The 22,982-nt window shown below is 35.2% G+C and overlaps 1 protein-coding gene across 5 annotated transcripts in view; it reads right to left on the reverse strand.

Moving 5' to 3' along the window:
* ROBO2 (roundabout guidance receptor 2) overlaps positions 1–22,982 on the reverse strand; it is a 630,168-nt gene that overhangs the window by 46,789 nt on the left and 560,397 nt on the right. For 3 of the 5 annotated variants that reach the window (XM_055125442.1, XM_055125441.1, XM_055125445.1), the window contains 4 exons: positions 13,576–13,618; positions 12,017–12,144; positions 4,054–4,335; positions 3,512–3,637 (listed from right to left, as the gene is read on the reverse strand). In XM_055125442.1, coding sequence (XP_054981417.1) covers positions 3,512–3,637; positions 4,054–4,335; positions 12,017–12,144; positions 13,576–13,618 — 579 coding nt within the window. The remainder of the gene's footprint in view (positions 1–3,511; positions 3,638–4,053; positions 4,336–12,016; positions 12,145–13,575; positions 13,619–22,982) is intronic. The other 2 variants (XM_055125444.1, XM_055125443.1) reach the window with 1 other exon arrangement.

A 22,982-nucleotide genomic window follows, 5' to 3' on the forward strand; every position in this document is an offset into this window, starting at 1 on the left:
ACTTAGAGCCAACTTCTTTCTAAATTATTTACTATGTTCAACTTCTTTGAGTCCAATAAGTGACAGAAATAGCCCGATTCTCCAAATAAGAATAATAAACTTCCTTGAGTATAAGTCTCCAGTTTTTGTCTTTATCTTTAAAGTATGTTCGTCATTTCCTGATGACACACCAAATCCACAAATAATTAAATATTGAAAATAGTTAATTTCAATAATTAAAATACAAATGGTTAGTGTCATGGTTACTTTATAAATTTTTCTGAATAGTTCTTTCTTTTTTCCTCACATATTTATCTAAGTACCATGATTTTTCCTACATTATACCCTTTTAAGAAGCAATATGTGATTATGATAGAAGTAACCTATAGAGGGAGGTTCTTACATCTCCATTTTATATATGAGAAAACAGATTTTTTTTCCTGAGTATTAAGTAGTCGGTATTTGTAAAGAAAAATACATTTGAAATAATTTTAGACAGTAGTGAGTCTTTTGAAGATCTCTGACTCCCATTCTGTTGAAATACTTGCCCAAGATCCAAAGTTATTTATTTTTTCACTTTGAAAAAATCAAAGGTCATATACATATAAATATCTATATATCTATATTTTATATCTGTATCTATATCTATCTATCTATCTATCTATCTATCATATATATATGGGGAATGGCTGATTTGTAGGGGACATTTGGGTGGCTTTCCATCCAACAATCACTTTGTGTTTGGAGACTATTTCCACTTTCCCATTGTGAGTAATCTTGGTACAATCAATCAATATTCTTTGTCTTCTCTTAGCCTTGTGCTAAGAGATGAGCTCTGAACATGGTGATAGAAGAGAAAATTAGGGCACACTGAACTCTCTGAGAATTTAAATTTGTAAAAATTTAGTAGATTTTAAAACACTGAATTTAGACATGTTCGATTGCTATACCTATAAACAAAGAATTCCCAGTTGCCTTTAACATGAGGACTTACTAACATTTGGTGGAAATATATTTTTATGACTTGTAAATCTATTCCTTTATCCATTTCTTTTTAACCCAAAATGTAAATATTTAAAGTTACATTTATTTATTTAAATAGATGACTTCTTTGTAACAGCTATGCACAATGACAACTTTTCAATTTAACTCGTAGTTTATTATTACGAATAGGAAAATAGTTATTGTTTCTGGTCCTATGTGTGTGCATATGTGTTTCTTTACCTAATATACTTGCAGAACCTATTTTGAAACATGACTTTTGTGTTTTCATGGTTGAGTTTTTTTAGAAGTACCCATCAATTTAGTATTGAATAAATTATACTGGTGTTTTAAAGAAGAGGAGAAATTCACTAAACTAATTCAGAAATGTCCAATTTTCTTTATTTCCATTATTATTTTTAATTGGTTTCCTCACTGTGCACAAATTAAGAAAATCTTATAGTATAAAATGATTTGATTTCCTACTACAGGTTCATCTTTCATTTAAGTCTTATAAAATATACCTATGATTATAGAGTTAAGCACACTTTACTATTCAATTCAGCTTGGATTAAGAGCAGAATAATAACTTCATGCTCATGTCCTAAAAAATGCTTTCTATTATCCATTTAATTAACTGTGCATACGTGTGATGAATAATGAATATAATTAATACATACACATATGTATGTTTGTGTGTGTTGCTCAAGAGATTAAAATAAGCCTTAAGTACTATTGTGATTTCTATTCTGCTATGACTTTGAAAACTTGGTAGAAAGCACACCAGAATTCTCAATGAAGGATTCACAAGATCTTATATGATCCAAAGTTTTCAATATACAGATTTAAAATAATTATACTTCTGGAAACTTTGTATACCTAAAAGAGCATAACTTTAAGAATCAAGTTTTAAAAAATTGTTTAGTATATGTATAGTCCAATTATAACTAAATGACAATATAAATGACATGTAAGGTTATTCAAAAATTTCCTCTAGATTACCAAGCCAGTTTTTATTCATAACAGATGCTTAAAATTTTCTTTGCTCCATAATATATCTAATTCTTCCAATAGGAAAAAAGAGCAAATGTCTCATTTTGGAGAGAATTGAGAGCATTAACATTTTAAGATTAAAGAGATTCTATCTTCTGAGGAAAAGTCATTTAGTAAATGTTACCCTTGTGATATAAAAGAGTTAACTCTTCACAGTCTTAATGTCTGATATTCTGTTGCATATCTTAAGACATTAAATTCTTCACTAAGAAAGAACATATAGCTTAAATGAACTTCATGAAACAGGTAACATATTTATATTAAACAAAACATTTCTGGTATTAGTTGTTTCATAATAGTTTTGTTATTTTGAAGATTAAAATATAAAGCACATAAAGGTCATGGTATCCAATCAGAAATATGTGAAAGAAATCACCAATCAAATGGTGAACATGTTATACTTGGAGTGTGTTTACTATGACCTTCTCATTTTAACAGTCACATCCTTGGGCCCAAAGAATCTCATTGCTATTTATGATAATAGGTATTTATTTATGTCTAATAAAGTGTGTCTCTTTTCACATGCACTATAAAAAAATCTACAGTCAAGGCTATTAGTTTGGCAGGTTGAACTCAAACGTAAAAATTAGGGGCTGGAGAGAGAGTACAATGGATAGAATGCTTGCCTTGCATGTAACGGACAATGGTTCAACCCCTGGAACCCATTCTTGTCCCCTGAGCACTGGAGGGAGTAATTCCTTAATGCAGAGATTGGAATAAACCTGAAAAAAGTCAGGTGTGGCCCCTCAAAAGAAACCTAAAAAGGCCCCCAAAATAAACAAAAAAACCCCACAACCTGAAAGCTTTTATCCCCACATTCAAATTCTTGTCTCATGTGGTATCAGAACATTTTCAAAGTAACATCATTTGTCATCAATGTAATAAATTATCTCACATGATATTTGGGGACTATTGTCCAAAATTGGAGATCACATCACTGTAATACCAATAGAAAAAAAATCTCCAAAATCTCAAAATTCTCCAAATTTTTAATTTCAGTTGTTTTAAGTAATTTGTCTTTTGGTATTCATGCCATGCAACTGACTTTCCTGAATGATCTCTTTAATTCTTTTGGTGTTTTGGAGGGGTATTACACCAGCCTCTGTGCCCAAGAGACCTGCATGGTACTAGAGGTGACAGGGGTTACATGCAAGCAAGCACATACACTCCTGTACTGTCTCTTAGGCCCTGATCTTTTCTTACTACTAATTGATATTGATTCTTAAATAAGGTTCGAGGCAGACTGCACTCATCTGCTCTTCCACAAACAGGATTTTGTAAAATGGGCATTTGTCGGTAAATATCCTTGTACACAGAGTACCTAAGGCTGCAACAATTTTTACACTCCCACCTGGCTTCATGAGGTTAAACTCTCCTTGTCCTAGAGAGCATACATGTTGGACATGAATTGTGATTCAGTATTTCTTCACAGCCGTTAGGAACACAGGTCATATGTTCGTGACAAACAAATATTTCTCCTTACTGTGACGAGACCAACCTGAGAGACTGCCACTCCTCTCTGAGCTGTTGTGAGAGCTGGTGGTGCTGAAATCCTGTGACTGGTTGTGTGGCATTCTATTAGACAATCCCTCAGCCAATCGGTAGTCAGGGATGTAAAGTAAGGCTAAGGGTTAAAGGGCAGAGGTCATAGTGGCATCATGTGATTAGTTCACAGCACAAGCCCATGCAGAACATGCAGTTAGCAACTCAGAAGCAGATGTTGTGGGACAGAGGAGGAATGTTTAGTCTACCCTGTCCTAATGGAAGTCGAGATGGATTGCTGATCATTCTATTGGATAGAGCTAAGAGGATGACACCGATTGTGTTGGTGGTGTGTGGTGGTGGTAACAACAGTGGTGGTGGTGGTGGTGGTGGTGGTGGTGGTAGGGATTGTGGAAGGTTCTAGATACATGCCCAGATATCCTTTTTCTGTTTAGATAGTGAACCTGGTAATGAATCACTGAACCACAGATACTAATTTCTATTGCATGCACAAATGATATGACAAGGAACTCCTCAGGAAATACGAAATGGACTCACCGTTGTTACCCTTGTTCTGATCAGGTAGTGAATAACCAAATCCCATCAGGTCTGTTTTTTGCTGAATTGAACTTTTCCACTGAGGATCAGGTAGATCGACAGCCAACTCATGTATGCTATTAGAATGCAAGATCTGCGTTGTGGCATACGGGGTAGCCTGTGTTATTTGGCTGGAGCTGTTATAAGTGGTTTTGGTAGTGAAGTCGATGCTGCTATAAATGGCTCCATCTGAGAGCATCGTTGCTGTTTTATCCCCTTGGCCTGGAACTGGTGGCAGCACATCTGTGGTGAACATAGGGAAATGAAACAATTTAATGATACACAGGAAGCCCAAAACTATCAAAATTGAAGATGAAAAATAAACGTGTCATGTTGCACGTTTGCATTTCAGCTGAGATGGGTTTCATGAGCCAATGAAGGGTAGATGATGTACAACCATCGTCCAAATATCATCCTCGAAGACAGGCAGGCTACAGCTTGTCCTTCACGTTTCACTGCTTAACCTGCCCTCATTTTCTTTAACCATGTCTGTGAGAAGTTTAGGGTATTTTGCTACTGAAAATGCTTTCTACTGTTCATTCAGTTTTAGAACCCATGAAATAGCTCATTTTGCCAAAGCAATTATAAGGGAAAAAATCTATAAATCATAGATAAAAATATTTTTATCACTTTATTCCAAAAGATGTAGGATATAAATGCTGAATGGGGGCAAACATTTTCAAAATTATATTATCCATACTATAAGTACATTTCAAAATTTCTTGTTCCTGAGATTTCAACCTTTATCTGATTTCACAGCTCATAAATAGAGTGTCACTGATGGTAGAAAATGTTCTACTTTTTTCCCAGATAACAAAAGAAAATGTTCATGAATAAGTCGTTTTCACAGTTCAGAAGAATTAACTATACAAAAAGCAATCTGAGTGATCAGTGAGTTTAATTTATGCAACCCACTCTTATAAATAGAGAATTAGAGTTTTAGGTTTTTAATACAACCATAGTAAAATTAAACTTCAGGATCAACACTATCAATCAGGCCATTTAACATCTTGGTGTGCTGAATTATCTTTATATGATGCTTTTAATTGAGAATTCTACCTCTCTTGAGCTCTTACTCTCTCCCTTGTCAGAGAAAAGATACTAAATGAATCTTTTAAACTTCAGATAAAACATCAGTTGTAATTATTTAGAGTTAAAGGTAAATTTAGGTATTGGGTGTATTGTAATGATTTGTGCTCAGAAAATCAAATTTCTTAGGCTTTGAGGTCATCACCTTGCTTGATTTTTTGTTAAAGAACTAAGTCAGCTAACTACAGTACTGCAATATTAAGTGACAAACCACATTACTTCAGTACCACTTTGTCATCACATAAAAAAAAAAGTGGATATAGAACTTAGTAAAACTATCCCCATATTATATATTTGGTGTTTATGTGTGTGTATGTGGGTACGGGTGTGTGTATTTGTTGCCAGACACTTCATAGTACTTGATATATGCAAAGCATGTGCTTTATGAATTAGTGAAACCACAGGTCCCAAATAAGAATTTTATACAGGTATCACTTCACTTTTTGTTTTTATAGAAGGTAAACATTGTTTTCTTCACCAATAGTAATAAGAAATTGGAATTTACTCTGTACACAGGATAATACATATCATATGGTAGGATTGAAAATCTGCGATTCCATTCCAATTGCTTATCAGTTCAGTGGATTTATTATTAAAAATATTTTAGGTATCCATCACTGACATTATTAAGTACATCAAATTTCTAGTATCTCACTAAGCTGTATATATGTCATTTTACAACCTCCTTAAATTGTTTTTAACTAAACACTGTAAAATTTGATTATTATAAAGCATATTTCATTATTACCTGTAAGTATCATTTAATCTCATTTATTCATTCTCTCTCTCTCAATACCAGGGATCAAACCCATGGTCACATAGATGTAAGGCACAACTTAATGACTGAACAACATCCCCAGTACTAAAGTAAAATTAATATATGCTAATGTATAACTTTTTGAAAAATTATATTCACTAAGAAATGTTTCAGAGTTTCTGTTCTGCCAACTCTAAACCTCCTTCACTGATACATACTCACTGGATGGACAACTTTCTTCAATATAAATTCCCATCTACCTAATACCTTGAATTTAGATTATCCAAAAATTTGGATTAAAATTGTAACTTAAACTTCAGCTTTAGTAAATAAATTTGTGTTGACATGTATTAAAAAAATAAAAAATATAGTTTGAAAATAGAATTCTTTGTTACTCTAGAACAACTAAAGTTATGGCTCTAGAAAAGGAATTTCTCCCCCTATCAGATGATATTATAATCAGTCTTCCAGCCTACGGGCTTCTGATTTTAGGGTATATTTTTATTTAATCAACCTATATTTTCAAAATATTAATTTTTCTACTCTTGAGCTTTTAAAACATTGTATGTGGATCTTTGAATGCAAAAAGCATTCTATAATATCTAATAGTTTGGAATTTCGTGAAGATTTTCATATCAAGGGCATGTTCTCAAAAATATACTGTTATATATTTCCTCTATTTTAATTTAAGCAACAATGTATTATGACATTTATGAAAGTGTAAGGTATATATCATTGAAAAGGAACACATGAGTGTACTAGATTAAGCTCCAACTTTACATTTCTCCAAATCTATATCTACCAATACTTAGTACCTAACTCTACTAAATTTGCATTGTCTTTGAAACCTATGGGGTGGGCTCCAGCTTCCCTCCCCGCCCCCGCCCCCCCGAGCAGCACTCCCTCGGCCAAAGACCTTCGAAGCTTAGCCACAGCCATGCTCAAGGATCCTCTCCACACGTTCAGATGAGCCTCATGCATTAAGGTACCGGCAGAGGAACCCAGGTGTGTGGGACATGGGACTGAGACCTCCAAGCCTGCTCGGATCAGGACTGGGCCTCCTCCACCCAGATTTCCCATTTTCCAGTAGCTAGGCGGTCATAACCAGGGACTGCCCCCCCGAACCGTGTAATCCCACCAAAGGCCCACACCTAGAGACTTAAAACCAAGCTCCCAGAAGCGGGCAGCCGCTTCACCACCAGGGGACATCTTATAGTCTAGTTCTCTCTCTAGGAGAAACTGGCTAGCTAAAGAGAGTTTCTTGCCCACAAGCAAGAGCCTCACAAACTCCCCATGATGTATTCATATGCAAAAACCAGTAACAATGCTGGGTCTCATTCCCCTGAGCCTGAAAGAGCCTTTCCTTGGAAAGGACGAGTAAAGAGAGGCTTCTAAAATCTCAGGGCTAGGATGAATGGAGACGTTACTGAGACTGCTCGAGAAATTCAATGATCAACGGGAAAATGATGATGATGATGATGATGATGATGATTTGAAACCTATGAATTATGGAAATCCTTCCCTGTACTTAGAATTATTCAGGATTCATTCATTTTACAGCCCTTTAGCACTGTGTCTACAATCATTTCTTTCCTTTCTACTTGCAATATTATGTTCAAATTACTAAATCCTTTATTGTATCATAACTTCTGGAGAACAGGACTTTATTATAGTTCTATATTTTCATATTTTGTCCCCCAGATTTAAAGAAAGTAGGTGCTCATTACATGGTTACATGTTTACTAGTTGGTATTGGCAAAATGCAAAGGTATGCAAAATTTTTTTAAAAATCCTATTTTCAGTGTATTAAAAATACGCTGGGTCTCTTTCTTAAAGAAATAGTATGCCCTAATTATTTTTAAATGTGAACACAATTATATAATCAACATATAAATCCCATGCTTAGAAGTATAGACCAGTGGAGATAAAAGGGACTTTATAATTTGCCTGAGAGCTTTCTATACCCAGATACAAATTACTCATCTTGATAAGCCTTAGTTCTTGACATCAAAAACAGAAATGTTATTATGTTATAGGTTTATTATGCAAATAAATGAAACAAACTTCCCCCCAATGTTAATAGTTTTTCCTGGTATACAGTAGCTGCTTCAAATTCACTTACAATAAAAACAGACATGGTCTTGATGTTATCAGTAAAATATTACATTATGAAAATGAGCTATAAATAAAATAAGAACATTGTAAACCTAGAAACTGGGTGTAGGGTTATGCCACATACCACCGTTTATATTGCCATTTATATTTTTGATAAAAAGAACAGTGTATTACTTCATTATAAAAAACTAGTGAAAGAGAAACCGATTTTTGATCATAGTTTGGAGAACACAATGCCTTTGAGCAATTTAAATCAGTCTGTGTAGGCTAAGGGGAATTAGCTGACTTTCCTGGTGAGAAGATAGATGTTAAATAGAACCAATCCATAGAGAGTTATGGTCTACAATGGCAGAGCTTGGAATTTTGTTATGGAAAGGAGGCAGCCACTTTCAACGGCATCTAGCAACTAAGCATTTTAATAGAAGTTTACAGGAATAGGGAATATGATGCCGAGGCATTCTACAATGGTTTTTACTTTTTCTTTGTTTTCTTTTTTCTTTGTTTTCTTTTTTTCTCCAATGATACCTATTGGTTATTGATTGTATGCCAGTTTATTGATGCCCTTAATCTTTTCACTAAGCACCTATAGTCATTAAGAATATGTACTTAATAGTTAGAAAGAGTAACTTTTGTGTGGTATTAAGTGTTGGAAGGAAGCTCTATTTGGAACTGACAATATAACTTGTATAGTAAAGAGAAACTTGGGGTTGGAGTGAAAGTATAGCAGTTAGGGTGTTTGCCTTGCACACAGCCAGCCCAGGTTCCATCCTTGGCATCACATACACTCCCCCAAGAGCCACCAGGAGTGATTCCTGAGCATAGATCCAGGGATGATACCTGAGCACTGTTGGATGTGCCATCCCCAAAGTATAAGTTTTTGTAAAATAATGAATAACTTTATGATTTAAAGTATTCTTTTAGTTATATCCAAACATGTACTTGTATTATATTCATATAAAAGATGATCACAACCATTAATATTCATCTATATATTCACCAACATATTTCTATAGTTATAAGCATGAGATGGACTACTTAGGGTTGTAATGAATCTAGAATATTTTTACTGATCTAGCCTAACCCAAATCTTTTATATTCACTGTTAGAAATTCTCTGTGACAACTCCTCCAAACTTTCTGGCATGACAGTTTTATGGCTATCATGAATCATCATAGTTTTTCACTCTAAAACCACTCATCACCCAACAGAAGACTTAATGAATTGAAAGTTTATGAATTCTATCAGTCCCTTATAGGATAAAAAATGAAAATTTTATCTGTGACTTCTGATTTTTCTTTGGAAAAAATTTAAAATCTTGTATGGTTTAACAGGTTTGTTCTTCCTCTTCATAATATCTCTGTTACCTTTCATCTTATATTCAAATAACTAGAAAACATGCATTTCCCAAAAAGATTAGTTTCTCTCATTTGCACACCTTTAAGGAGAGTTGTTTAGAGGCCAGGAAAATGGCTCAATGAGCCAGAGTGCATGCACTGCATGTGACAGGACCAGTTTAAATTCCCAGTACCACATGGTCCCAGAGCACAGCAAGGAGTAACCCTTGAGCACAAAGCTATGAGTATTCCCTGAGTACCTCCTGATGCGGCACACACAAAAAATAATAATAATTAAACTAGTAGCTTATTCTCCATTTTTTACTCTTTTGGCAGATAACTTTTTCTCCTTCAAATATCAACTAAAAATATTTCATATAAGAATTTTATGATAGGGGGCTGGAGTGATAGCAGAGCGGGTAGCGCATTTGCTTTGCACGTGGCCAACATGGGTTCGATTCCCAGCATCCCATATGGTCCCCCAAGCATTGCCAGGAGCAATTCCTGAGTGCATGAGCCCCTGAGCAACGCTGGGTGTGACCCCAAAAAGCAAAAAAAAAAAGAATTTTATGATAATGATGGGTAGTGTTTCATATCAGATACTAGCAAGATTATGTAGGATAACATAGCCTCAGGTAGTTTAGGTTTATAGGGTTACTCCCATCAGTCTGTGTTTATTTGTAGCTTCTTCCTTAGTGTTCCGTTGACCTGTAAATATTGTTTTTTCTCTTCTCCTTGAGTCCTTTGTATAGTTTATTCAGAGCAATGTCCTTTTTGTATGGACACAGGAAGACTTAGCAAATGCTATGCTTTTGTAACCTGGGAGTCATTTGACTCTACGTGATATTTTCCTCCTGGGCATCTGTTCTCTTGACCTTAGCGTCAGCTGCCCTTACTTCCTAGCACCCCCAAAAGCAGGGTCCCAACGAGGGACGGGACGGACCCAGGGCAAGCGGTGAGTTGTGTACTACCCTGGCATCGAGATGGGCCTGACCAAAGTGCCTAATGCTTAACTATAAGTTAAGAGCTTGGTAATGGACAAATGTTGTCATGATCCAAACAGTGATAACTAGATTTGGACCCTGCTAGGGTGAGGGATGATTAATCTGGCCTGAGTGCTGTAGTTGAGTCTGTGGCAAGATGTTGCCAGGAGAGCAGCCTTGTAAGCCTCAATGTATCTCTTGCTATGTCCGTACAAAACTAACTAATATTAGGATGCTAATGAGTGTTTGGAATAAGGAGAGGAGAAAAACAATATTTACAAGTCAACAGAACACTGAAAAAGAAGCTACAAATAAACACAGACAAATGGGAGCACTGTGATTGGAGTAACCCAATAAACCTAAACTACCTGAGGCTATGTTATCCTACAGTGTACCAGAGAGATATTACAGGGATGAAATGCTTATCTTGCAGATTGTTAACCCCATGTCAATCCCTGGCACTGCATATGTTCCCCCAAGCATTTCCAGAATTGATGCATGAGCACTGAGACAAGGGTAAGTAAGCCCTGAGCACCCCCGGATATGGCTGCACCCATGCCCCACATCACCATTACTCCTCAAAAGACTGGGAAGAAAACTGAAATCTATCAAATTTCTACAGAAAGTTCTGTCAAATGCATCTATATTTATTAAATTAAGTCCTGGGTCCAGAGATGTCTCCACTACCACCATTCTCCAAATCCCACCTTCCCTTTACTTTTCACTGGATGACAAATTGGGTGGGGTCAGATGGTGATTATTTGTAGCAGGTGCAACTCTGTCTCCTTATAAAGGTCCAACAGAAATTTTGGAGAGTGAATTATGTCTTTTACTTAGAACTGTTTTGTCTTTCAACTGAGGTACCACTTTAAAGCTGTAGACCTAAAGAAATATTATCTTTCAGCATATCAGTATACTTAATAAGTGTCTAGTTATTATATGATATATTTGAATAAAAATCATTTGTCACTATATCAATTCTATATTCTTATGTGTCATTCTGTGTGATACATAGGACATTCTCAATAAATATTTACTGAATGAAATTTAGATAAGTTATAAGATGAATTCAAAATCATAAGATCACTGCTTAACAGCATCGTTCTTGATCTCAGTAATGTACTAATATTCTTAAAAGTAAAATTATTCTAAATATTTATCTTCTACACTCGTAGTTCATGATGACTTCCTCAAATATTTCCTTTTATTGTGGGCAATATAGTCACAATATTTTTACAATGTAATTTAAAATAAAGATACTGTAACATAAATGCCTATTTTAATTTCAATTATGGAATTTTTTTTAAGGTATATATTTCAAACTGTCTGGAGTGATAGTACAGTGGGTAGGGCATTTGCGTTGCACGCCGCTGACCCAGGTTCGATGTTCGATTCCTCAGCCCCTATCGGAGAGCCTGGCAAAATACTGAGAGTATCTTGCCCGCATGGCAGAGCCTGGCAAACTATCCGTGACGTATTTGATATGCCAAAAACAGTAACAACATGTCTCACAATGGAGACATTACTGGTGCCCGCTCAAGCAAATCGATGAACAATGGGATGACAGTGACATTTCAAACATGTAAAAAAGACCATGGCAAGATAACAAATCCAATTTTCAACTGATTTCTCCTTTTTCTACTTACCTCCACGCCCAAAATTCCCAATTTCATTCGGGCCACTATTGCTATTGTTGACCGGCAAGCTTGTGGCTGGCCACGAATCAGCAAGCCACGGGTAACTGGAATCACCCGCATTTAAAAGACCTGGGCGGCTAAAATAGAAATTGAAAAGGAAATTGATCAATGGTGATAATAAGATACTAGAGTTCCTATCTTTATTCTCTAAAATGGACTAAGACCTTTAAGAGTTTAATCCATTTAAAAATAAAAAGTATAGGCTGTCAAAAATTATGAACTTTAACCATTTGTGAAGGCTATCTATAGATTAACCATGTCAGTCAGTGGAAACAAAAGAGTTCCATTTGTGATTCTGCTGACATCCCCAGAATTCAGTCATCTATCCTGAAATTGGAAGGAATTGGTAACATAGCAGGATTCCCAAACAAGATGGGATGATAAATTGACACCTGGAGGGGAAGAATTGCTCAGAGTGACTGCTCAATATCAACCATTTCCAGGACTTTGGGTTATTGTTTCCTGGATTCCTGTAGCCCCATATATATCTGTCCCTTGTAGCATTAAGCCCTGAATGAACTCCCCTGCATCATTTAGAGGAAGAGACTTGAGTAAAATTAATGGATAGTATTAATACTGTTACAATCACAGTACCTTTCTAAGCTCTCTAAAGCGCTAAATATCAGGGGCCTATTAAACTTTTTATTAAAGTGATAAAAGATTCTCTGTGATATGATCCAGTGTGAGTATTTTCTATCAGAAAAACTTTTCTGCACAATATTTCATAAAGAATTCTATTTTTAATATAGACAGAAGTTTTGACTCTATTCCAGATGATTAACATATTTACAAAGAAAAAGCAACATCTATAATCATTGTAGTTTTTTTTTTTGATAGACCCTTTCGGTACAATCCCTAAGAGAAACATGTTTCTATGGAAACTACAATAAAAAAAAAACCCAACTGCTTTCATGCTAGCTCTCATTAGACCTAATCCCATTTTTACTAAAATATTGATTAAATGGGCGATTGGAAGTTATTACCAGAGCCTAATTACAATCTCCATATTGGCAAAGGGAAAATGATGAGGATATATGGGTTCGTTATCAGCTTTTATCAATTTCAATTGAGTATCTAAAGTTGTGGAATCCAGTCCTATCAATCTACAGCCTATTCATCATCCATGAATCATTTACTTTGTGATCGATTATATGTAATTGTTCACTCACAGCAATTTAGTGAGAGCCAATAAGGAGTCTTAAACAACAGCAACTTCATTTGCTAATGTCTAATTAATGCAATAAACATCCTGCTAACAAATGAACACATTCCTTGTGATATTTACTACTAATTTCTTCAGGGGCATCTGGGAGATATGAAACATCTGGACTTGATTCCTCTAAAGTGCATAACAGATAGATCATTAAACCCTGTGGTAAGCCATTTAATTCCTCCTAGAATTCCCAGACTTATAAGTGATCGTTTATTACAATAATAGCCTTTTACTATAGAGCTTCCCAGTTCTGTTTAAAATTATAGATTAAAAAAAAAGAGTCTTCTTAGCATACCTTCCATTGCTCATTAGTCCTCCATCTCCCCTTTGAAATGTTACTGTAAGAAAAAAAATAGAAGACACATGCACACAAGTAGTCAATATTAATTACGATTTATAACAAGTACATATTGGGCCTTATTTTAGAGTTGAAGCCTCTGGGAATTTTAACAAAATATAATTAATATAATTGTTCAGAGTCTAAGAAGCAGTGTGATCTGGCTCGGGGCAAAGCTATTATTCGCTCTAACTTTAACAAGACACTTTAAAATTCTTTCAGCCAAGTGTATGATTAAGTTAAAGGGATAATTTGTATTTGGATGTCAAAAACTGTTATAATTGTCATATATAGTACTATTGGAAAATTGACACGTTAGTGGAAAACGATGAAAGTGTGCTTTTTTAATCTTAACATATGGATGTCCTAATTATCAGATATGCAATAATATAAATTGAAACAGTATAGTTTTAATAGCTAATCTCTTTCAAGGGGGCTGGAGCGATAGCACAGCGGGTAGGGCGTTTGCCTTGCACGCGGCCGACTCGGGTTCGATCCCCGGCATCCCAAAGGGTCCCCCAAGCACTGCCAGGAGTAATTCCTGAGTGCAAAGCCAGGAGTAACCCCTGAGCATTGCTGGGTGTGACCCAAAAAGAAAAAAAAAAGCTAATCTCTTTCGAAAGAAATAAGAAAAAACACATATTGATTGATAACATATTTCTCACCATCATGGATTCTTCTGATGATACTAATAAGAACTAAGTGTAGAACAACTAAATTATAATATACAGGATTATAGTCAAAACAACCTATAATTGATAGATCATAAAGGTGTAATTCATACTATTGAAATCATACAAACTCACAAAAAATAAATTTTCAAATAACTGGTGCTGAGTACATTCCAGTGGATTGTAGTGGTTATGAAACCTTGGTACTTTATGAACTGAGGAACAAGTTAGCCACACCAAGCACTCAGCAGTGCCACAGCTGTAGAATATAGTTCTTCTAATCAGCTGACTCTATTCTACAAAGATAACAAGATAATGGAGTTCAAGAAATGGCCAAAGGGAATCAGTTTATGTCAGGATCAGTTTAGATCTATCACCCCTATCCAAAATCTTTGCAGCCAAATATATTTAGATTTGAAAATATTTCCATGTGGAGAAAAGTAATACATATTGCATACATCAAAAAAATAAAATGGTTTTATATAACTCCATTCAAAGTTCTTAATATTTCATCAAATTTTACCATCATGGTGGACTTTGGTGAATAAATAGTGGCACTTTGGCAACAGATATAGGGTTGTAATGTTATATCCTAAAACATATAAACATTTAAAGTCTTATAAAAAATACAGTAGAATTCTTTAAAGAAACAAAATAATCAAACAGGTGTGAGTAGTAGTACAGTAAGTAGGGTGTCTGTCTTGGTGGCTGACTCAGGTTTGATCCCTGGTATCCCATATGGTCTCCTGAGCCCAGCACATGTGGTGATCTCTGAGCATAGAGTCAGGGATAAGCCCTGGGTACTGATGGGTGTTTCCATCACCCCCAAACCAAATAAACATCAACTAGGTGACAGCTAGGAAAACATAGAAAACAGTTGTCGAGAAGTTAATGGGTTTCAAAATTATCACTCTCACCTAGCATCAGTGAAAATAATCACTAGGGATAAAGAATAAAAAAGCAATACCACTTTACCTATATGAACCCAAAATAGCCGATCTCTTAATGGAAGGTATCCATTTTATTTGGATATCATTACTTTATTTAGATGTAAAGGTAAACATGAGAAAAAATTTATACATTGACTTATATTTTAAAGAAGATGTGGCTATATAGTCATTTAAAGTATATGCATATCAATGATTTTAATTTTAATAATCTCATAAATCTGCTACTTAAGTTTGTGTTGTCAAATACAGTCAGATTTAAATTGCATAAATTTTAATTTTTTTTAAAAATTGTGTAAATTTCAATTCCTAGGTCCTTCCCTAAGATGTTTAACTATTAATATGTGTCTTGTGACATCGTATCTGCATTGTATGATCCTAATTGCATGGATGCTTAGGACTTCATGAATTCATGCCTTCAAGAATATCTTTCTAGTGCCTGATGTATACTTTTTTTTTAATCAAAGTTTTAGGTAACATTTCTAAAGCACTGAAAAATAGTTTGACAAAACTGTTGCCTTAGCATTATCCTAAAACTGCCTATAAACATTTCTTTGGAGAAGATGAAAGAGTTCTGATCATACTGAACACTACTATGTGTTCTGATGTGCTGGCTGGCTTACATCTGAGAATTAGGAAATAAATAGTGTAACCATGCCAGAGAGTCCCTTTGCTAACCATTTCTAAAAACAACAACAAATGAATTAGTACACATCAATTAAAGTAAATTAAAATATCATTCATCAAGGTTAATTAATAAACATCTGATCTTTTATAATATAGAGTATATGGTATGGTTCATACTTATCAGCTGAGTATTAAATTCCATGAGTAGTAGAAAAGTGTAAAATCAAAAATATTCAGAAGATATAATTTTCTACTTATATCCCGTTCATTGTTAAATATAGTTTAATGGTTTATTCACTCTTGATGAGGTTATCAAAATGGTCCATAATGATGTTGTATATTCTGAATACTAAATAAAAGGGTAAAAGTAAAGAGATTTCTTTCATAGTGAAAGCATTAGACCATATGATTAAAAGCAGACTAGAAAGAAAACTGAAAGAATTGAATTCCTAAAACAGGAGTCTTACTTGTCTTTGAAATCTCATTTTGTGGGGTAGAGAGGGGGAAAAAAAATCAAAAATAAATGTCATGGCAAGTTGGAAGCTTATTTGAGATAGCTCTCATTTCAAAAAGATGCTCAACTTTTTTGAAGCTAAAAGCAAAGTGGGAAAATCCTGTTCTAGTTAAGATTTTGATCATTGCAATATAGCAACTTTGTGTTTATCCGAGCTAGTTTGAGATACGTGCGAGTCTTTACATAGAGCATCTGGAAGGAGTGAAATAGAAATTTTTAGCTAAAACTCACCATTAAAGCTTCTCAAAAGTTCCATCAGTACCACAGTCTGTTTTGGAATTGCACTAAGTTTTTGAATTAACTGCAATTTATATATAGCAAAGAAACTTTGTAAATGTATATCATACACAAAGAACCTCTACTATTATCTGACAGGATTAATCCTAATCTCATGCCTGCTAGAATTTAGGGGGAAGGGCAACAGAACTTGGGTAAATTGACATTTTGAGGTAAGGAAGCTTTCAAAGTCCCTATCTCTAGCAGGCCACATTTTTATACTCCAAATGGAAACTTTAATGTTGCAGCCAGTCTTCATTCCCTGCCTGATAAGCTAGTTTTCAAATATGAATATAGATTAATCCTGTTTTAATAAGCATTAACTGAGCTCAGATAATCAGAATACAAAAATTCCATCAAATCTCCTAGCAGACTTTGTATAATTTGGTCAAATGATTTCTATTTCACCAATGATTTAAAAACCTATGCATGAAGTGTTTGGCTTTTCATAATGTGTTCTCTCATTAAATTGTTTATGTCTAGTTAATTTCTTGAAGTCTGCTATCCTCAGAGATAATTCCCATAAATGAGCACTTGCTCTTTCATAAAGTAAAAATACCTTTACATTCATTTAAAAGTTGACACTTAAATTTTGAACAAAAAAAAAAACTTTGAAAGACAAGTTTGAAAACAGTTTTATGAGAATTATAATATTTTGATATCTAACCATATATATATACTGTGTATTATAATTATAAAGCTTTCATGGCTCTTCTAAAACTCAAGTTGCTCTTTATTCTATTCACAAACACCATTTTTATATACATACAAAAGTTTACTGTAGTTTCTTTTTTTTTAACAAATTTATTCTTTTATTGAATCACCATATGGAAAGTTACAAAGTTTTCAGGTTTAAGTCTCAGTTATACACTGCATGAGTTTTTTTTTTTTCTTTTTGGGTCACACCCAGCGATGCTCAGGGGTTACTCCTGTCTACTGTAGTTTCTTAAAGGCACTAAATATCTCTGTATTTTCTGCCTAATTCCTCCATTCTATTTCATCCTATGACCACTCAGACTCTAAATTATTCTGGAAGTCACAAATTGCATGCATTATGGCAAGTCAACACTTACTATACATCCAAAATTAAGAGTAATAGCATTTCATGTTGTTGTAGAAAGTTAACAAAATAATTTCTTATGGGAAATGAGACATGGGAGTAACTTTCTTGCTTAAGTGGCCCTTCTTTGTCTTCTTTGTACCACATACAGACTTATGATGCATGCTTATATTTAATTTAATGAAGGCAAATATAGTTAAACAAAACTAGAATAAATAAAATTATCAGGGGAAATTTCTACTTTCTGCTTAAAAACAAGCAACATTTTTAAGGCAAAGTATCTGCTAAAAATCACTTGAATATCTAAATTTGCATTGGAAGCTCAAAGTTGCCAAATCTAATTTTTTTTTTTTTTGCTTTTTGGGTCACACCCGGCAATGCACAGGGGTTATTTCCTGACTTTGCACTCAGGAATTACTCTTGGCAGTGCTCAGGGGACCATATGGGATACTGGGAATCAAACTCGGGTCCACCACATGCAAGGCAAATGCCCTACCCGCTGTACTATTGCTCCAGCCCCCCAAATCTAAAATTTTAATCTATTAATTATCTATAAAATATGTTAAAATACATTAATAGATAAGAACAATATCAGTTGAATCACAAATTTTCTTTCTTCCTTTTAAGCATTAAAATATAATTTTCCCATCTTAAAAAGTCAAAAAGTAATAACAATCATAGCAATCTTTAAATCTGCCTGTCAATGAGTAAAGGGAATCCTGCCTGAGAATACAATCCCTGTCCTGAGAAGTATGTAAACCTCTCCCAGAGATGATGAATCTTCTCTTTTCATATGTCTTGTTGTTAAAAGGGAGTAGGAATTAAGTAAGAAAAAATGGAATACTGCAATTAAATTTCCATTGCTTTAAAATTCTACTTATGGTCATGCTTGTTTTATTGAAATGCATGTCTTTTATTAAAAACTGCATGAAGGGGTTGTAGCTATTGATAGTATAGCAGATAGGGAATTTCTCTTGCATGTGGCTGGCCCATGTTCAATACCTCACATCACACATTGTCCCCTGAGCATTGCCAGGAATAATTCCTGAGTGCAGAGCCAGTACTAAACCAAAAAAAAAAAAAAAAAAACGAAGCAAAAGAACAGAACCCTGCATGGAATGTATATTCTAAGATCACAATTTGTACTTAAAAAAAACGAAGTAGCTTATGTTATAAATTAATTTAAACGTTGATCCCAAAGTAAGGTTTTATTGTTTCAAAACAAATTACAAATGAATTTATTATAAACTACAAGGTTTTGAATCTATTTAGACATTATCAAGTAATAAAAGTTGCAAAAATTAAAATTTTTCTCTTATAAGGAATATCAGATCTTTTTCCACTTTGGTATGCTCTTCATACTTATCAAATTCCAAAAATTCTCACAGAAAAACTTATAAACAGAAAATAAAAAGAAAGCTAAACCTAAGAGTACAATGCTAGAATACTCTGCTAGAAAAAAATTATATGCAATCTCCAAAATTTAAACATGATAAGAAATATTTTAATAATTTTCCTACTTAAAGTCTCTATAGTGTGATGAGGCATAAAAATTGTGTAGTTAAATTAAAATTCCAATTAATATTCCCAATGTAAAGAAATCAAAATTTATTTAAAACAAAAATCAACTTAGAGTTGTATATGAATAAATATTTTATCTGTTTACTATTCTGAACTATATACTTTTGTTTTCAAGTTATATAAGAATAAAACTAAAAAAAATTAAAAAGTAGAGGACAGGAAATGTATGGAGGAGAATGTTATAATATATCTCCAAGTCAAATATGAGATTCTATGTATCTATGGTTTGGATTTTCATTTGCTTTTCACTTATATGAAAAGAAGAGCTGTAGCTGGAAGGTAAATTATTAGCCAAAGGTGAATCCATTCGGAGAGTCAGCCATATATCAATTAAGCCGAAAGGTTTTGAAAGGCTTCTCTTTGACTTGGCCTCATTCCAGAATATGTGAAGGGCATTGCACCTTCTGAGTTAGCAGTTCTTTTACAAGTAGATGGATATCAATCACAATGAGGAATGATAATAGAAAATGTACCATTCTTGTCAAGATCAAAGACCAACAGATATTTTCAAATTAAATGCCCCGGTTTTCCAAAGAACTACTGTCTCAAAGAAAGGATGGGGGGACCCTCTGCGCCTAAAGACTTTGACTCCAAAGATGTAACACATTCGGGCATCCAGCGCAGCACCCGAGAGCGATGCACTGGGACACCAAACTGGGCTACAACTCGGTGCTGCTGGGGGTGGATTTTTTTTCCTCCCCACCCTGTCTTCCTGCATGGAAAGCGGCGGGCTGGTGGCACCATGTGGCAGGCGCCATCTTCTGATTCCAGACCCACAGGTATTCGGATTTGACTTTGGGGGCTCCCAGGAACTCATGGGAAGGGGGCGTAACCGGCACGCCCTCGGCCCAGATAAACCCGGAGCCGCTGAGCGCGAATCGGACCCTCTGCGCCTAAAGACTTTGAACTCAGAGACTTCTTACAGCAATGCACTGGGACTGTGAGCTGGGCTATGTAATTTCTGGCAGAATTTTCCCTGGACTTTATACAGAAATCCAAAACCGCGCGGATGCTTCCGCGTCCGCGCGACTTAACATTTATAATTGTCAGCAATGTGAAAGGGTTCCATTTGAACAGGTCTGACTTGGGGGGGAAACTCCAAATAATAACAGTAAGTTTTTGTTGAAAATATTGAAGGTTTTTAATGTAGCAGCCACTTCTGGACTGTGAACTAAGCAAAAGCCCCACGCTGGCCGACGTGGCGTGGCGTACACCATACTATGAGGCGCAGGCAGGGGGATGAGGGGGAAAAAGAAAAATTAAAAAAAAGGAAAAAGAGAAAAAAAAAAGAGAGAGAGAGTTATGTCAACTATAGTGAGTTTTGTGTTGAATTATGGAATGTAATCAGGGTAAAGAGAAAATGAAGTGAAATTCATTAGTTATACAGTAGGGGGTAGGGGGTGGGGGCGGGGGGTATACTGGGGTTTCTGGTGGTGGAATATGGGCACTGGTGAAGGGATGGGTGTTTGAATATTGTATTACTGACATATAAACCTGAGAACTTTGTAACTTTCCACATGGTGATTTAATAAAAATTAAAAAAAAAGAAAGGATGGGGGTGGGCATAAGAAGTCTGACATGATTTTACCCAAACCCAGGCCTACTAATTTTCAAGGAGTGTGTGGGTAAAGATTAAAAAAATAATAATAATATTTGAAGTGTAAGCGTTTTATCATTTTGCACTACAATGACTAGCAGAGTCAGGATTTTATTATTTTCTGAAGACCCAAGGAAGAAGAAAAATGCAAAACAAAGCTCCAGTTTAATCAGTTCATTATGAGTGCACCACAGAGAAGAAATGTTAACATGTGAGAAATGTGAGAGATGTAACACAGGTGGACAATACATTCATGATAAAAGTAGAGGGCGGGCTTCAAAGGACAATGGTACATGAAAGTGTCATTCATGTTCAAGGACTGACAGCAGTGGATACCTAACTCTCTTTCCTTCAAGTGTCCCTCATTAGTGCCAGGTCACAGCACCAAGAGGACAGGGCACAAGGAAGCAGGTGTGTTGTGATCAACAGGAAATGTGAGTGAAAGCAGGTTACAAAACATGGGCTTTCATAATGAATATGCGATCCAACTTGCTCTAGCCCGGAAATTTAGTCTAACCAGTAACCAATAAAATAAACTTGATTATCATCAAATTCAGCATGGGTCAAATGCTATAATCAAATGACCATCTGCTATCAGAGAACAGGCGAGATGACCCACCAGGTGCTGTTTCTTATAGATTACATTACTTAAACCGTCTCAGCAACTCAGAAACTGACCAGCAGCTTAAAAGTTTAATGAAAAACAAAACCTCTCTCAAAGATAATTCCCGAAGATAGCGACGCTGCTTATCAAGTTGAAAATTAGAAATAGGACATGGAATACAATGTCTCAAAATTCCTAAAGTAATTTTCAGATGCTTTCTTACAAAATCCTGAATTTGTGAATTATTGGGAGAGAACTTCTTTCTCTGCTGGTAGTTGTCAGTGAAAGTATTTAAGATGAATTTATTTAGGGGCTTGCAAATCCTACAGTGAGTGGTTAGGCCTGACCCAGCGTTGAATTCCTGACACGGCAAGCATGTACCCCAGCATTGCTGGGTACAGTCCTTGAGACGCCTGAGCATCTTTGTTTGCAGCTAACCCTGCAAGCAAACCACCCAGCATACTACATGGCCAATGTATCTCCAACACAGAAGGGACTGCAGCAGCATATACTAAGAACCATGGCGCAGTTGGATAAGAATCACAGGACTGATGACTCCTAACTACTGTGTGGGAATTGACCTCCAACACCCAAAAGAGAAATAGCACTGTCTGTCACTGTCGTCCTGTTGTTCACTGATTTGCTTGAGCAGGCACCAGTAACATCTCCATTGTGAGACTTGTTGTTACTATTTTTGGCATATCAAATGTGCCACAGTAGCTTGCCAGGCTCTGCCGTATGGGCGGGATACTCTGGGTAGCTTGCAGGGCTCTCTGAGAGGGACGGAGGAATCGAACCTGGTCTGCTGCATGCAAGGCAAATGCCCTACCCGCTGTGCTATAATTAAATTTAAAGAACTTTCAATTTCAGTAGTGTTGTCATTCTATCACATATTTAATCACTTACTCCCCACTGCTCTTTGCTCCCCCCTCCTCAGCCCTACTTCTTCCCCTTCTCGCCTCTATCTATTCTCCTTTCTCTGTATGATTAAAAAATATTTGGAAGACTAATATTTTGTTTATTCTTGAAAAAAATACTGGATCCTAAGAAAAATAATAGATGGCAGTTTTATTTTTTTGTGTAGTTACTTTTCTTTTTCTTTTTTCCTTCCTTCTGAAAAGGCTGTTTGTTCACCTTGAAACAGATATCTCATTTATGTTAAGAAACTTCATATAATTAATTCCTGAACAACCAATGATTTTGGTGGGAGTTGAAATTTGTTTTAAACATTTTGTATAGGAGCCATTTCTTAAGTTGCAATTGGTCTCATAAAGAGATATCCCAAAACTTTCCTTTTTTCCTAAGCATTTTAGTATTGCTCATCTAAATTCACTTCTCAAATAATGGCTTTTTAACATGCAAAGTGCAAAGTGTATGTGTATGTGTGTCTTTAAAAAAACTAGTTTAAATAGAGGCTTAAGATTATATCAGTACTCACTGGGTACATGAGCAAAAACTCTTCTGGTCCTAAGGCAGTATAGTGAAAAG

Source organism: Sorex araneus, chromosome 2 (genome assembly GCF_027595985.1).
Source record: "Sorex araneus isolate mSorAra2 chromosome 2, mSorAra2.pri, whole genome shotgun sequence".
Lineage (NCBI taxonomy): Eukaryota > Metazoa > Chordata > Mammalia > Eulipotyphla > Soricidae > Sorex > Sorex araneus.